The sequence below is a fragment of the Anguilla rostrata genome, chromosome 14 (genome assembly GCF_018555375.3).
Source record: "Anguilla rostrata isolate EN2019 chromosome 14, ASM1855537v3, whole genome shotgun sequence".
In the NCBI taxonomy this organism is placed as follows: Eukaryota; Metazoa; Chordata; class Actinopteri; order Anguilliformes; family Anguillidae; genus Anguilla; species Anguilla rostrata.
Window position 1 is genome coordinate 16,022,025 of NC_057946.1, and position 16,588 is coordinate 16,038,612.

The following is a 16,588-nucleotide window of genomic DNA, read 5'->3' on the forward strand; positions in this document are numbered from 1 at the left end:
ACAGTTTTACAGCTATGTTGACATCGGTTCCTTTGGTGGTCACTGCTTGCAATATTTATAAGAGTTTATGGAGCAGAAAGTTCAACTCAGCATTTACCTAAATGAGTCTTTTGGATTAATAAAACCAAGAGAGACACTGTTTTCACCAATGAAAGAAAAATAACAAAAAAAAAGAATCTGTCCTCAATACACAGTTTGAATATACTGACATTTCCCAATGGTGAGGTAATAACCCAGTGCCATAGTTTTTCTTAGTCCATATCTCATTCCATAAACCAGGCTGTGTGTGGGGGATTTAAACAATACTGAGACTGTATCTGTAGGCAGTGATTTATAATCACCCCTCTGTATGAGAGAGTGGTAACATGAATAATATAACCCCTCTTGTGTTATATTATGTTGCTAGTTTTTTTTTTTTTTTTACATCATTGTTTTCACTGGTCCTCTTACTGAACCTTCTACTATTCTAGATTCTACTGTATCTGGCAAGTGGCTCCATTTGACATGGCAGCAATACTGTGGTAGTCAACAACAGCCAGTATAAATACTCATGGTTGTACGTGAAAATTCCTGGAGCCAGGTTTCTTTTTCATCAGTCTCTCTAAATCACAATAATGATGTTGCAACATCGCACTTGAGAAACAGCCAGCACCCTGAGACAAAATCAGGGTCTGGAAAATATGCATGCTGCTTCATTGATAACTGATTATATCTCCACTCCTGGCACCATCCAAAACCTTTTCTGCAAATAATAACCGACTTGAAAACATATCGCAAAAAAACACTGCAAGGTACTCGATTAATTTGAGTGATTTAATGTTAAATGAGTTTTGGAATAAAAATGTGGCTATACTGGAATAAATTTGTCTAATTACCATTTTAAAGCTGCCTAATATACAAGACAATTAATGAACGATCTCTGGGGGTCACCAGCTTACTATTCATGAAGCAGGTTAAATGGATAGTTCCTCATTATTGGCACCTTACATTTTAGAAGGCATATTTCCAAAATTATACAATTGGTAACATTCCTGTTTAAAGATATAAAATATTGAGATAGCATATTAAATGTTTTAAATTTGCTGTTTCTCATTCAGTTTTGTTATTGTTTTTGGCTCTTTCATAATTGATGATGGATAGGCTCCAGCACCTCCCATGACACTGACCTGGAGTAGAGCGAGTAGAGATAACGGATGGATGGATGAATGGATGGATGGATGGATAATTGATGATGGAAAATATGCCTCCTAACACATGGGAGTGACTGAAATACACATTACACTTTACAGTGAGCAGTTCAATCAAAGCATAGCACACTTTGTCCTTGACTAAAACATGAAATTAAGGAGTTGGATTGTTTCAATAATTAGTCGTGCTTGGCAGCTGCTATAATAAAGAACAAAAAGGTAACAGCTAAATATATAACACTATAAATTCTGAATCTAAATTTTGGAAACTGGAGTTAGACTGTGCCTGGGCCTAAATCTGTAAATCTCAAAAGGCCAGAATTTTAAAGACGTTACTATTCACTGACAACTCAAGGAAATATCATAATCCGGGAGTCTGACAGTTCTGGGCACCACATCAAAGGTGATTAAAATGGGAAGAAAAAACCCAGTGGACACTTCTTCTCTGGCTGTCTTATTTAGTGCCATTTACCTAGATGTGAGAGCGGAGTCTGGCGTCCTTCTCTATACTGTAAAATAATCACTGTATCTCATTAAATCCACAGATACTGATATCTCAGCATGTCTTTCGCAAATCTCGCAGGTGGACTACAATCACCATGGACTCAACTACTACTGATTTTTGTATAGCTACATTACGCCATTGCTGTGTTGTGGATACCCTGAAAAAAAATGCATTAAAAATTTATACTTTTTTGTGCAAACGTAACTCAATATAAACCCAACGGATCCTGACACAAGACCTGCTTTTAATTTGATTAAATTTGATTGAGACCTCAAAATTCTAAATTTGGACGCAGAAATGTCCATGGACTTAACATGGGAAGGCACCAATAATAGAGTCACAGGCAGGCACACCGACAGTGGCAACAGTGAGTCATACTGACTCTGTCCAAAGGACTTCGTTTGTGATAACATGTCGGATTCAGTAAAGCACAGCCAAAAGAGACCATCTAGGTCGATGCAAATCACCGAAAACTTAGCTACAGCACCCCATCGTTGCTCTGCACAAACTAAATATAAACATATATTAACATTTATTGATTCCCTGTACAAGGTAAGGTCATTTCAAATGCCATCTTGACCATCTTGGGAATTATATCTTTAACAATATTAACATTGGTCTAAATTCTTCAGAGTGCAAACATTTATATGGTTGTCAATCCACTGAATAGTATAAATTAGCCTCTTTGGGATAAGGTTTAAATCTTAAGCAATCTTCCCAATGGTGAGTACATGCCTTTTGAAGTACAGTAGGCATATACAGAGCTGTAGCAGTTGTCAAAGATCTGTGCTGATACCCCTTGATGGAGAGCAGGCTGATGTTAGGGCATTAGGGCCGATCAATTTCATTTCCTGTCTTTTGAGGCTTTTGGCAAATGCAGACATTTCATTTAATATGTAGGTTTATTTGTGATTAATACAATATTTATACCAACTCTGAATTCTTATGTCCACAAAACAAGAATGCACGTCCAAGAGCGATAAACCTGAATTATGGTCGCACAAATTCCGAAGAATTTGGTCATTAGCCTGAAACTATACTTTTACGCCATCTTGTGGCATTTTGTGGTACTAAAGGGATCATTCAGCTCTGTGGTTATTTGTCTGAACTATCTCGTATAATTAGCCTAGTTCCTTGAACTTATTTCCACAATGCAAGTTTCGCTCGTGATCACTTGCTTTGTATTTAAATTCTTCATTATCTATCAAATTGTTAGTTTGGCGGCCATTTTTGTAAGCTGTTGCATGTGTACCTCTTTTTATACTTCTATATTACCTGAACTTTTGCCTTCGAACCGGCGTCGCGATAATTATGTCTTCTTTATTGGTGAGCAAACAGCACCAGAAGCATTGTGTGTGTGTGTTTTAACCCTCCTGTTCTGTTCATTTTTTAGGTACAGCAAAAATGTTCCCGGGTCAATCCCCATACAGGGGGGGTTTGCAAATACATGAAATGAACCATTTTCATTTAAAATGTTGATTACACTAATTAAGGCCAGTAGAAGAAGTTTCATACTGAAAAAATAATTTTAATGATTTTCAAACTTTAAAAAGGGTCAATTTGACCCGCAACATAACAGGAGGGTTAATGATATAATCTATTTATTCCATCTGTAGGTTTGCATTGAAGCAGCATACTAATGTGTGAAACTATATATTGCATTAATATATTTTTACTTTATATAACCCATTAACTTTTATACATATAGTCTTGCTAAAATTGATATGCCAATCAAATTCTGACATACAATTAAGCCATGAGACCACCTTCATAATGAAAGGTCGCATGTATGCCTAAATAAAACACAGGTCCACGTTACATTAATGAATTTAAAGGGGGTAATACAAGTGTAAACGTTTACTTTGGGATAATTCATTTAGTTTTCTTTTTAAACATAAAGGTCAAATTTTCACGCGTCTTCATTTAGATACACTGAAATTTTAACAGGGAAAAGAAGAGTGGCTCAGACGAATGACGGTAGAGTGACGTCATGTTGAATCGCGGATTTGAGAGAGGAAAATAGCTAGCTATCCGTCTAACGTTCTCGCGTGTGCAGTTGTGCGATAAAGTCACGATTCAGTCGTCAGTTAGATAGCAGTCCAAAGTTTCTGTGCACTGCTAATTCTTTCAATTGTAGCATTTAAGTCGGAGAATTGTGTATTTTGCTAGTTGGTAAACTTGAGGTTAGCTTGCTAGTTAACACCAATTTGAGTGACTACTCACGGTGGCAATTTTGTACACGCTTAGTTATTGTTTAAAGCTAAACTCCAAAACAAAAGTAACGGCATGTCAGAAAAATGTCGTTTTTCCTCAGTTCATTTACGTTAGGCGACGAATCATGTGGTTACTAAGTTTGTTTTTCTAGTTAGGATAAGACGATAGGGTTCCTCATAGCTAACGACATAACAGTCAGAGATGCGTTTCAAGACTTTATTGCTAATTCTCATATGGTGGTTTGTGGTAATTGCAACAGCAATCGAACCAATCAGCACGGGAATCGCTGTTGGAATGGCAGCCGCTCTCTCGGGCTTCCTCGCCTGCTACCAGAACGTGTTGTATTACTTCCACGAGTGTTGCAGACAAGAATGGATATCATATAATTCATCAGGTGGGATGTTTATTCAGATCGAGCTAGTTAACTGTATCTCACAAAGCTTGCTAATTAGGTAATTCATGTTTCATATTTTAGTAAATCTGGCTTTGCCTGTATTTATATAACATCAAGCATCAGTCTAGACTGCTGTCGATCAATGACGTTAGACAGATGCGTTAGATCAGAACTAGAAAGTTATTAACTACTGTAGCTACTTAAACTCCGCATTTATTTTGTACAAAACCCCAAATGCCTTATTGACCACATACGCAGAGTGGTGGCTTATTTTGTCTTATAAGTATTTAACCTTACATGTAAATACGGTGCTATTCGCTGGTGTCCCAGGCGATTAATCAAATGCCACCCCTAAATCAGTGATTCGTCGAGCGGTATGACCACAGAACTGTATGAAAACCAATGAAGTTCAGTACTAAGAATCCTCCAGTATTCTCCACCATAGAAATGGACGCACCCTTTGAAATGTGCACTCGTTGAGCTGTATTGAATAATTTGAATTTACCCTTTCCACTTCAATCAGGGGAATCCACAGGAGTTCTGTGGAGAGTTTGAACATTTCTTGGTAGTTGGTGGGTGCGTGTCACATATAGCGTCGTAACTGGAGAGGATAGGAGGAGCCAGGTGGTGCAGCCTTAGACGTAACTGGAAACAGCCCCTACCGTGCATGCTGAGGGAAAAAAAGCTTGCTTGCATTTAATTCAATGTAGAAAACCAAGGTGATTTAACAACCGTAGAAAACCTCATCGGTAATTTTTTGTGATCATAAATTTCATTATGTATAGAAGTTTGGGAAATAATTGTTTTGGCCAAAGTCTTGGGAGAATATGTATTAAAATGTCCATATTTTAAAATATGACATTTTAATTTGTAACGTAACGATCGTTAATCAAGTTTTAGAATACCGTCGAGGAAGTTTTATTTTGCCTTCAAAAGTCTGAGCTTCCCCATTGGTTTTAATGGCAGCTCCAATGTTTTCCCGTCAACATGCGCAGTACAAGGGACTTCAAACTTAGATGAGCTCAAGGCAATGGACCCCCTATATCAGCCGAATGAACGATGAACTAGAAGGAAAACGTGGTCACGTGGTGCCATTATATTCTATACTTCCCAGTGTCAGTGATACTTCCGCATGTGGCACCACCGCAAGATGGCTGCCACGGCCCGGAAATAGAATTATATGATGAACCTACCATTAATTTGCTGTGAGTGTTGTAGAAATTCATCGAACTCCCCCCAGCGCGAATTATGTGTCAAAAGCTCATATTGTGGTAATCAGTAGAAGCAGGCAATAACTTTTCAAATTTTTCCTGGATCAAAAATTTTTCTAGGCTGAACAGAATAGAAAAAAATATTTCTATTATAACTTCTGATTTTGTTGACTAGGCGCACTGATCTCTGATTGGTTAAGAACAAACGAGATTTGTAACAGGGTCTTGAGCTAACCATAGTAGCTTTATGACTGCATCATGTGATGGGGCCTATCTGCTCAGTGGGCCTCATTCACCAATATCTTCCTAAGTTTTTTCTTAAATTTGTTCTTAAGAAAGATCCTAAGAAAAGTCTACGTCAGATTCACAGCGTGTTCTTAAACCGCAGAATTGTTCGCACATGTGGGCCTCATTCACCAACCGTTCTTAAGAAGAATTTTCTTCTTAAAACCCACTTACGCAGCTTTCACGAAGATTCTGACATTCACCAATGTTTTCTTATTTGGGATTTGTTCATAGGTATGAACAGAATCTACGCACACTTACGCACATTTGAGTGCTGACATGTTCGTGCAAAATAATTGGTTATTGCGTTTTCTTCAATTCTACAGTTGTATAATATTATAGGATTTAAATTACAATAATATATTTATCATTTATAATATTTCTTAATAATTAGTTTCATTATTTTACAAAGCATTAAGGTGCCAGGTTCCATCTCAGAGGGTGGTTGCCTCAGCGGGAGTAAATGATAAAAATCAATCCATTGTAGTGACCTTTTATTTTTGGGGGTTTCAATTATGCAATGTTTGGTCTATACTGCAAAAGCAAATGTTTACATTTTGAATACAAACTAAGCACTTAATTAACACTTTTTAAACACATGGACATGTTGAAGAAGAGAACGTCACTAGGGGAGTGACTGGCAATACATTTTTTGTGCAGTGTGTTGTGCAGGGTTTACTCCGATGCAGTTTACTGCCGGTTGATTTAATTAGCGGTATTAGTGTGACATCTATACATCTATTTTATTTTTCACACGTTGGGATATGATATCCCTGAAGATATTGGGGTGGTTTTCCGATAGATGCTTTGCTAGGCTGCAGGTGTTGCCTACCTTTTTTTTTTTTTTTCAAACTGGTGCTGTAATGTTGTCATGTTCGCCCTTGTCGTTGCCTTTGTAGGCAAAGAACTGCCATAGGGTTGACATGTACACAAGTGGAGTTCTTGAAAAAAGTATAGCAATAGTGCAGATGTAAAGTGTAATATTTACTTTTGTGTGTGCATCTAATTACTTATTTTTTATATTACATTTTAAACTTGTATGTGCATAGTTTACATCGGTGCAGAGGTTCATATTTAGTTGGAGTAATGTGACAAAAGTGACTGCCTCCATAAGCTTGTGCACACCGGAAATTCGAGTAGGAACTGTTTTGTCGAAAGTTCAAGTTGTAGTAAGTGTCTTTCTTCCGGTGGCACACAATGATGACAGTCCGCCGCTGCACTGATAGCCAACACATAGTTTCGTTTCTTAATAACTAGTATAACGTCTTTTGCTTTATTTACAAGCTTTTCGCAATGCGTAAAATTATCAAAGGATTGCTTATTTTCCTTTCCGTATCGGTTTGTTTTGTGAATGCAATCGAGCCCATCTCAACTACATTTATTGTAGGAGGAATAAGTGCTTTATTAGGAAAGAAATTGTACAACTATTTTCATGAAACTTGTGGTGACAGTTGGATTGTGTACAATTCAACGGGTAAGTTAATTATTTGAAATGTGGCATCTCATCGAAGATTAGTAAATAACTAGCTTGGATGTCAGCTGTTAGTTAACAGATAAGAACATCAACTAGCACTAGCATTGGTAGCAGGTCTGCGTTTTTCTTTTATCTTGCTAGATGGACAGTCGTCAGCCAGTCATATACGCCACTAACTATCCATTAGCGTTAGTAGCGTAACGTAGCGTTAGTTGCTAGATAGTCAGCTAGTTAGCGATCAACGAATGAATTCGTAAACTGTTAATTATAACAATTTCTTTAGCTTCGTGACTAATGCTTGACAATCTTCATGGGTAGCTCGTTAGCTTCTTGTCTGTCATTTCATGCCAATGCAGTTGTTTCCAGATGCAAGCTTCAACTTCGATCATATGGTAAACTCACTTAAAATATCAAGGCTAATTGTTATTTGTTGATTTACAACCCCCATCCCCAGGTTTGGAAATCGACCTGACGAGGAAGCTATTCGGTCAACATGTTGCCTCACGAGTTATCATGAAAGCAGTGACTGGATTCATGAATAACAAAAACCCAAAGAAGCCCCTGGTTCTGTCCCTCCATGGATGGACAGGGACAGGGAAGAACTTTGTCAGTCAGTTAATAGCTGAAAACATCTACAGAGAAGGAATGGGCAGCAACTATGTTCATCAGTTTGTGGCCACCACCCACTTTCCCCACTTAAGTCAGACTGAATCCTACAAAGTAAGTAGTGAACAAATACAGATGATGCTAATTTTGCTGCCAGAATCCACAATGCTGGAGCTGCAGTCTACCCTGCAGCTGGAAATTTTTAGACCATTTATATGACAATTTGTTTGATATCCCCCTGCAGATGCAGATGCAGGTGCATGCTATCTGGAAATATAAGCCTGTCTTTACCATGATTATGCACTTAAGTGTTACCAATATTTCAATAGCTACCACATAGGTTACATCCCTAGTGAAACCTCATTGAGTCTGACCATAATTTTCAAGCTTTTAAAATATGCTAATGCACAAACGATAATGGAGTGATTTTAATGCATACCTGTGGAACCCATGGTGTTCTTATAGACCCAGCTGCAGCAGTGGATCAAAGGGAACGTCACAAATTGCCCTCGCTCGCTGTTCATTTTTGATGAAATGGACAAGATGCATGCAGGGCTAATTGACAGCATCAAACCTTACCTGGATTATTATGAACACTTGGATGGAGTCTCCTATCGCCAAGCCATTTTCATCTTCCTTAGGTGGGTCAGACATCTGTTCTCCACCTAGTTAAGTGCTTGTGATTATCATTATGTTGAATAGTTACGTATTATAAGAAAGCACTTTGTTGTTAGAATTTGTTTGTACTCCAGGGTGGTGGCAGTGAAACATTAGACATTGTTCAGAGAAGGAGGGTTTCTGTAGGCAAGGTGTTCCCTGCTGCTGCTGCTACTTCTACTTTTACTACAGCTGTTACTACTACTACTACTACTGTTATTATCACAGAAGTGACTCCTGAGGCTGACTGAGTGTCTGGAATCTCGTCATACCAGCTGTGTAGTGCGTGCAGTCATTTGGCACTCTGCCTGTGAAGCTCTGCTGGTGGACTGCAGTGAAAAGAAGTGGCAGCTGACTGTTGGATGGCAGTGCTAGTCCTCACCCTCCAGTGCAGTGATAGGGTTGGTTTACATTTATGATTGAGCAAACACTAACTGATTTTCTGTTGGTTCTTGCGGATCCTCGCAGTAATGCAGGGGGTGAGGACATCACACGAGTTGTGTTGGATTTCTGGAGAGCAGGCAGAGATCGAGAAGAGATACAGCTGAAGGACATTGAGGGAACATTGTCTAAACAAGTCTTCAACAACAAGCAGAGTAGGTGTTGTGAGAAGATGGGCAGTATATTTTTACATTTATTATTATTTACTAATTAAAAGAAGCATTCCACTGTTCTGTCATGTCACCACATCCTCCTCCTGCCCGTCTCACCTTTTCTCTCTTTGGGTCTGCAGGTGGATTTTGGCACACCAGCCTGATTGATAAGAACCTCGTGGACTTCTTTGTCCCCTTCCTGCCTCTGGAGTATCGCCACGTTCGCATGTGTGCTCTGGCAGAAATGGAAGCTCGAAACTTACCCCTGGACGAGGAGATCGCGAACCAAGTAGCCGATGACATGACCTATTTCCCCAAGGAGGAGAAGGTCTTGTCTGTGAAGGGCTGCAAAACTATTGTAAGCAGGCTGGAATTCCACATTTAGGGGTGCTGGTGCTACAAAAAACTGTTTATGCCCTGTGCACCTCAGAACTGTAAGTCAGCCCTTCTTGGCCAAAGCATTCCAGCAGCTGAACAGCCAAGAAAGCCAGGGAAGGTTGAGCCACTGAACTCATGGATGGCCTTTCCTCGTTCCATTGTGCTCATTGAGAGGCCATCAAGCCCCGCTTCCAATAAACATCTTTGAAGGTGAATGAAGATTAAGGTTCTGGGTGGAGGGAAATGGCCCTATTTTAATCAGCTGTAGAGTATCAATGTGTCTGATCAATTGAGAAACACTAAGGTGATTTTTTTTCAGTCATTTTGGATGTAAAGTGAAATAATGTAAGAATGATAACATTCATGATTACGTAGGCTTGCACGTAGAGACCTGGCCAGTTTCAAAAAAGCAGTCAGCTTGTCCTGTTGTGAAATCCACCCTAAGAGTTTTTATGGTTATGTAACTGGACCTAAACTGATCTTCCATTCCTGAGGAAGGTATGCCTTGTGTCTTGAAACATGTAAGGGGGAATCTTCCCAAACTAGTGTTTTTATGCCATGGTTACATTGTAAAGAACAGTCCTAAATTATACTCATTAATCCACCCAGGAACCACTAAGAAGCTATTTTGTCTTAAAAACAAACATGTCAATGAAAAGACACATCAGTCTTATCACATAATTATTTACATTAAAGTTTAAATAATTGGAAAACCCAATGAGTAAATATGGTAACAAAGCACATTACAATTTTTATTTGTACCGGGTAGTTTTTGTCTTGCATATGCTACGTGCCTTTCTTGGATTGTGTTTAGTAACCATTCACTCAAGTGTGCATCTAAGTAATTTTGGTACAGTTGAGACACATTTGATTTATCCTGAGAATCAAAGTAAATTTATCTTTCTCAGTGATGGGGCGGAATCCTTAATTCAGTTGATCTGAAAGATTGGAATGACTGTGAATTTGTGTTTTGGATCTTTCCTCTATTAAAAACAAACCTTTTCATAAGAAAAAATTGGGGTGACAGTGAAAAGTACATTTTTGTCTGTTTGGCATTGTTTTGCAGTTGTCTACAGTGGACAAGGAATCAGTCTAAATGCATCTGACTGAAGGTATTACCTGAATTATACACTCACCGGCCACTTTATTAGGTACACCTGTTCAACTGCACTTTAATGCAAATATCTAATCAGCCAATCACGTGGCAGCAACTAAATGCACTTAGGCATGAAGACATGGTCAAGACGATCTGCTGAAGATCAAACCAAGCATCAGAATTGGGAAGAAAGGTGATTTAAGTGACTTTGAACGTTGCATGGTTGTTGGTGCCAGACGGGCTGGTTTGAGTATTTCAGAAACTGCTGATCTGCTGGGGTTTGCATGCACAGCCACCTCTAGGGTTTACAGAGAATGATCCGAAAAAGAGAAAATATCCAGTGATCGGCAGTTCTCTGGGCAAAAATGCCTTGTTGTTGGCAGAGGTCAGAGAAGAATGGCCAGACTGGTTCGAGCTGATAGAAAGGCAACAGTAACTCAAATAACCACTCGTTACAACCAAGGTATGCAGAAGAGCATCTCTGAACGCACAACACATCAAACCTTGAAGCAGATGGGCTGCAGCAGCAGAGCCAACCCGGTACTAGCAAGGTATTCCTGATAAAGTGGCCGGTGAGTGTATATGGCTGGTAGAGAAAATTCAGCCACACCAAAACAGGTTGAGAACCAGTATCTGACTTGGATATTATTTAAAAATGTATGTAGACCGTCTCCTCTTGCTGTGTGCAGATTAGTCTGTAATGATCGGAGTGGGAGAAATGATGCAGTTCATTTTTCTGCTACCTTAACCTGTGTGTTCCCCTTCTCTTTTTTTATAAAGTTTACCAGAATTGATTTTTACTCAAAATCGCAGTGGATGATTTCATAGTTTGGCTGCTCCTATTAAATCTTTTTACCCATTTCATTCATGGGATCATTCAGTAACATCATCAGCTTCCCTCCCGAATTTCACCACAAACATGAACAGAACAGAAACAAGTCCTGATTGTGATGTAACAACAGTGCCTTTAAATGAATGTCATCATAGCTTCTTGATTGGTAAATCTAAGAATGATGGACTAGATTCAGTCCTTTTAGTTATGCATGTTAGATGTAACTTGGTTGTTGAACTGTAAACATTACTTTGCCACATTCAGAATTTTGATGAAATAATCTTGGGCATACTGGTATTTTCCTCAAGTGTGATATCATACCTCAGGGAAAAACTGATATTATGCAGATCTTTACAGGCAGTGCCCCCAAAGTTCTATCCGGAGTTAGTCAGGCACTTAATTATAAAGTAAATTATAATGTAAAGTGAAACTTGAGCCATTGTATAATTCTGGCCACATGATTTTTCAAAATATGTTCCATTGTCTGTTACCAAGCAACAGTGGTGTGTACCAATTGAGAATTATATAGTGTTACACTATATACTAGTCTGTACAAATTTATAGACAAATGAATATCCAGGTAAAGGCTTGATAAATTCAGTTTAGTGCTACAGTATAACTTTGGTCTGGTACACGTAGCTCCATCAGAGCTATAGTTGCTGCTTGTACAGAGGCTCATCTTGGCTGTTTATTCTGCTAAAATTCAGGAGGACGAAAGCGTTTAATGTAAAATGGCCACAAAGTCAAAATGACAGCTCTCATTCTTTCTCCCAATATTTTTAATTGGCACAGTTAACACAATGCAAAGTATTCAGTGCTCAGAAACACAAGCATACCAAATGCAACGAACAGAAAAGTGCAAAAAATACCATTTGGCAGACTTCACAGAACAAAATCAAAAATCTTAGCAAAGCAAAAAAAAAAAAAGGAACATTATAGTTAAAACCTTAAAAATAGACTTATTTCCTTTTAATCTGTTTAAATGTTATTTATATATTTATATATTTTCTGATTCTGATGAGCCTCTTCTGTACATAGGACACGTTGAGCTGTGCCGGCATGGTTTCCTTCATAGCGTGGAGAGTGGTAGGGTTTGTCCAACATCTTGCTTTTCCATGCACGAATGACCACCATTTAAACCTCAAAAAGGATGCAGCACGGCAGCGTCTGTTTCCTCTCCCTTCCCCCGACTGCAGCACTCCTTCAGGTAACTGGTTGTTGCCGATGGAGCGGCACCTCTGAATCTTCCATTGAGTTCTCACAAAGTGCATTGCCTAATGTAAATCAATGCTACTCAAACTAGATGCAACAGCTTGGTGAACATTAACCCTGATTCTCTGCCACTATGTTTGTTTTGCAATGCTGTGTAACAATCTGTGAATAATTCCCAATCCAGAGAAGTTCAGTAAATGGAGCGTCCTTTATTTGATGCTGATTGATGTATTGACACTATTTCAGTCAATTATTGGTAATGTTGCTGAAGTCATATTCTCAAAATACATTTAAACACATACTTCTGATACACATTCAGGACATAATCATATCACTTCATAGAACAATAGGAAACAAGCACTGTGTAGTCAGTGCTTGCTTTGAAGTAAAGTCACAGGACTTCAATTCCAAAGTTCAGTCTGATTTTTAAAAATCTTTTCTTGGATGATTTGATGATGGGAGAAAATGGTTTAGGTATTTAATCCAGCTAAAAAAGACGGCTTAAACCATGACCCAACAAGGAATCAATATAAAAATCTTAAAATCATTATGTGCCATCAACAGAGGAAAACATGAACGTGTTGCCTGTGTGGACTGACAATAATGTACTGTCAGATGTCCACGCAAAGAAACAGCTGTTGTCCTCTTCAAAACAAACAAAACAACATAAATTCCAACCAGTTATTTTTACATACCACAGTTCCACAGAATGCCATCTACTTGAATCATTATTACCAACAATAAAAGACCCAGTAATATAACCCAAAATAACCCAGTAATGCCTAATTTGACTGTTCCATGTTTATGGGAAATATTGAAATAGATGTGTATATGAACCACAGTATATTTCAGCAAGACAGCAGTACAACACACACCCTGCAAAAATGTCATGAGTGGGGAGATGGATGATCATATAGTCAGACCATTACAGGAATAGCCCAGAGGAAATTTACTGAAACTCAAAGACTAAATCCAGAAAATTATGATTAATAAAAAGATTTGCGAGTTACACTGCTCATATTAAGTGCAGTTGACATTTGTACATACACATAACCAAGGGCATTTTCATATTTATATGTACTATATAGAAGACATCAGAATCATAGTAAAAAATATAAACAAAAACCTTGGGATCCCAGATGTTTCTTTGTTGGGTGGAAGAGTAGAGATACCAGGAGTGCAAAACTAAAAGAATTCATGGTGTGAAGATGGGTGACCATGCGTAAATAGACGACACTTAAACAACAAACAGGTTTAAAACCAAAAACGAATACACAGGCACAAAACAAAATGTAGCAAACAGGTTAAGAACTGTACAGGCAATGGGGTTAACTTAAATGACAGGCAGTAGGGTCGGACCCCTCTTCAAGGATTGGCAGAGGCAAGGAGACAGGGCAAGCATGCATGCTTAGAAACGCGATCCCAACTGAGGAGCAAGCCGCCAGGGCAACTGCCTGAGGGTGTGAGCTCTAACTGGAGCCAATGGCCAAAGCTACAGCCTGGCGTGGGTTAGTGGCCAGAGAGAGGAGAGGATGCCAGTGAGGATATCACAAGAGCGAAAGTGCAGGTGAGTACAGTAACCTTACATCCAGGGTGCGGTCAGATGTGTAGGTGCCCCATATGCCATGCCAGTGATGATGACACAGTAAATGAATGCTTTGTTATCTGAGGGCTTATTATGTTTAGACTCAGTAATAGTAACTGGCACGCCTCCACTGTGTCACTGGTTTGTCTTTCTGATCGTGATAATGTGTTCTATTGTGACATCAGTGCCTGGCATTGTACAGAACCTGCCCAGGTTTTTACAGTAACTGAATATACGGCATTCAGTTATATGGGAATGATGCAGTTTCAGCTCCTGCCGCATATTCGGCTAGTCCAGATCCAGTCTCTGACCACGAAAGGCTGTGCTTGGGGGTTCAAAGCAAGAGCCATCAGCCGCCACACACACAGACACGGAAGCCAAGTTAGTACACCAAAAAGCAAGCTTTGCAGAAACAATAGAAGCAAAATTATCAAATAATATGATGGGTGCTAAATTTGGTTCGGTTTTCCTTTTATCTTTTTTTTTTTTGCGTCTTTCAGCTACCATTGCAGAAGGAGCACTCAATGAATTTCTGTATGGAGTTGAAAATTGTAATGCCTCATAACTTGTCCCCTTTCTGTCAGTTGATTCTGACTAATGACCTTTAAAAGGAAGATGGGTTTTCTCCGAGGCAGCTTGCCCTGCCATTCCTGTGCCAGCCCCACACTTTTAGGAATCTGCAATTCAAAAAAATAAAAAATAGAACAACAAACAAACAAAAAGAAATGACAAAAACATGTTAGAGAAGATGCATGGAAGAAAAGGAAAATCAACCCAAAAAAGAGATGAGGGGAAATCACTCTGTCACATTCCCTTGTCAGGCAGAATATTTGATTCTATGTGAGGTCAAAGGCTACAGTAGTTGCTAAACAATGGCAGTTCAGATAGTGAAAATCCAATATGTCATAAAGTAGTAGCTCCTCCTGGCTGCAGTAATAATGCTTATGTGAAAATATATTCCCATGCTTTAGTCCAGTCTGAATATTACTTTTTCATTTGACAAGCTAAATGTCACAGGGAAAATTTTAGCTTGTGTTTATGCCAAAAAACCATGCAAAAACCATTTGTTATGCAGTTAAAATAAGACCATCATGCTTTCATCATTGGCAATGGTCACATTTCATTTCTGCCATGATTGCATCTGTTGGACGATGAAATGCCTGGGTTAATACTACTCTGTTTGAAATTTCCAAGACAACATTTTTCTTTCATTTCAACCTGAAATTCATGAAAAATGTTGTGCAAATGAGAAAGCAACTGATTGTATTTGTCAAAGTTAAGGTCAAAACAAAGTCTGGGTCAAATTAAGTTCTCTTTGAAGTGTGTATTGGTACAGTTAGAGGGAATTTTTGGTTTTTAAATTTAGCCGGACACCCATGGTATGCTGAAATATAGCTACTTATGTATAAAGCTTTTAAAAAAGCGCTTAAAACACTTATATTAAACCATGCTTGTCAAACTAACATTTTGTGGAAATTTGAGAAAATTCACTCAAACCCATGCAAACAGAGACTGTTTTGAAAAAAGCAGGGCTTCTGGGCTCACGTTGACAAGGGCATGATCCACTCTGTTATCACCAAATTTAGCCATCTCTGTTCTGCCACACAAATCATTCAGACGAGTCTAAAATTACCCCCACAACCCCTCCTCGACCCCTGCACCAAACCCAAGGACAACATGTTACATGCTGGTTTCAAACCGATTCCGGAAACCTCTCCCTCTCGTCATGCTTGTTCCCCTGGCATCGGCGCTTTGTGTTTTCTCGTTATTCTACACTGATGAAGATGTTGGAGAGGATGTGTGACTTCATAATGGAAATGTTGGAAAAGAACATCATTTGATTCATTACAGAACATGTGTTCACCCAAAGCATGCATAGACGCCTATAGCGATTATTACAGGAGAGAGAAGCGTTACTTCTGGGTACGAAGCCTTTTACAGTAATATATAAAAAAAACTTGCATATTAATATTAATTTATTTTTAAAAAAAGGAACAAATAACATTGTATTTGCATAATTTAACACTGCACAATCTGGCATGCTTTCCTACATTATGTGGTTCAGGTCTTTTGTGCATTCTGTAAAGCACTCCCACTTCATTACAAATTTGAGAGTAATTTATACCATCATTTTCACATACCCTGTCCTTGCTTCATGTATTAAAAATGACACCTCACAGTCAATTAATCAGTTTGGGTTTGGCTGTCTTTTAGATCATGAGAATTGAGAATATTCAAAGACCACATGAGATACATTTTCCTCAGCTGAACTTTACAGAGAATTTGAGAAACCGGACATTGTAATCGCGACCTTTCTGCATTTATGATTTCGGCCACTGCACTGCAATGTTTGCAGAAG

The 16,588-nt window shown here is 38.7% G+C and overlaps 2 protein-coding genes across 25 annotated transcripts in view; one reads left to right on the top strand and one right to left on the bottom strand.

The window, feature by feature from the left end:
* The first annotated feature begins 3,671 nt into the window (after positions 1–3,671).
* Positions 3,672–10,519, top strand: tor1 (torsin family 1). Of its 2 annotated transcripts, none has more exons than XM_064307319.1 (5): positions 3,672–4,300; positions 7,725–7,990; positions 8,342–8,517; positions 9,002–9,129; positions 9,267–10,519. In XM_064307319.1, exons 1-5 carry the CDS (start codon positions 4,108–4,110, stop codon positions 9,509–9,511), a joined length of 1,008 nt encoding a protein of 335 aa, XP_064163389.1. In that variant the 5' UTR covers positions 3,672–4,107; the 3' UTR covers positions 9,512–10,519. The 2 variants fall into 2 exon arrangements, with proteins under 2 accessions (XP_064163389.1, XP_064163390.1); XM_064307320.1 differs by lacking the exon at positions 3,672–4,300 and adding an exon at positions 6,821–7,270.
* Positions 10,520–12,193: 1,674 nt separating this feature from the next.
* Positions 12,194–16,588, bottom strand: part of LOC135239007 (formin-binding protein 1) — a 76,745-nt gene continuing 72,350 nt past the window's right edge. For all 23 annotated transcript variants that reach the window (XM_064307294.1, XM_064307289.1, XM_064307296.1 and 20 more), the window contains one exon: positions 12,194–14,906. Coding sequence is in view for 1 of the 23 variants with exons in the window: in XM_064307298.1 (XP_064163368.1) it covers positions 14,899–14,906 (8 nt within the window). In the remaining 22 variants the exon portion in view is untranslated. The remainder of the gene's footprint in view (positions 14,907–16,588) is intronic.

What these genes read in the sequence shown, in the direction of transcription:
- tor1 (XM_064307319.1), top strand. Translation starts at nt 4,108, where the DNA reads ATGCGTTTCAAGACTTTATTGCTAATTCTCATATGGTGGTTTGTGGTA. An exon ending in GATATCATATAATTCATCAG is followed by an intron (nt 4,301 to 7,724) that starts GTGGGATGTTTA and finishes CCCCATCCCCAG; the next exon opens with GTTTGGAAATCGACCTGACG. An exon ending in AGTCTTCAACAACAAGCAGA is followed by an intron (nt 9,130 to 9,266) that starts GTAGGTGTTGTG and finishes TTGGGTCTGCAG; the next exon opens with GTGGATTTTGGCACACCAGC.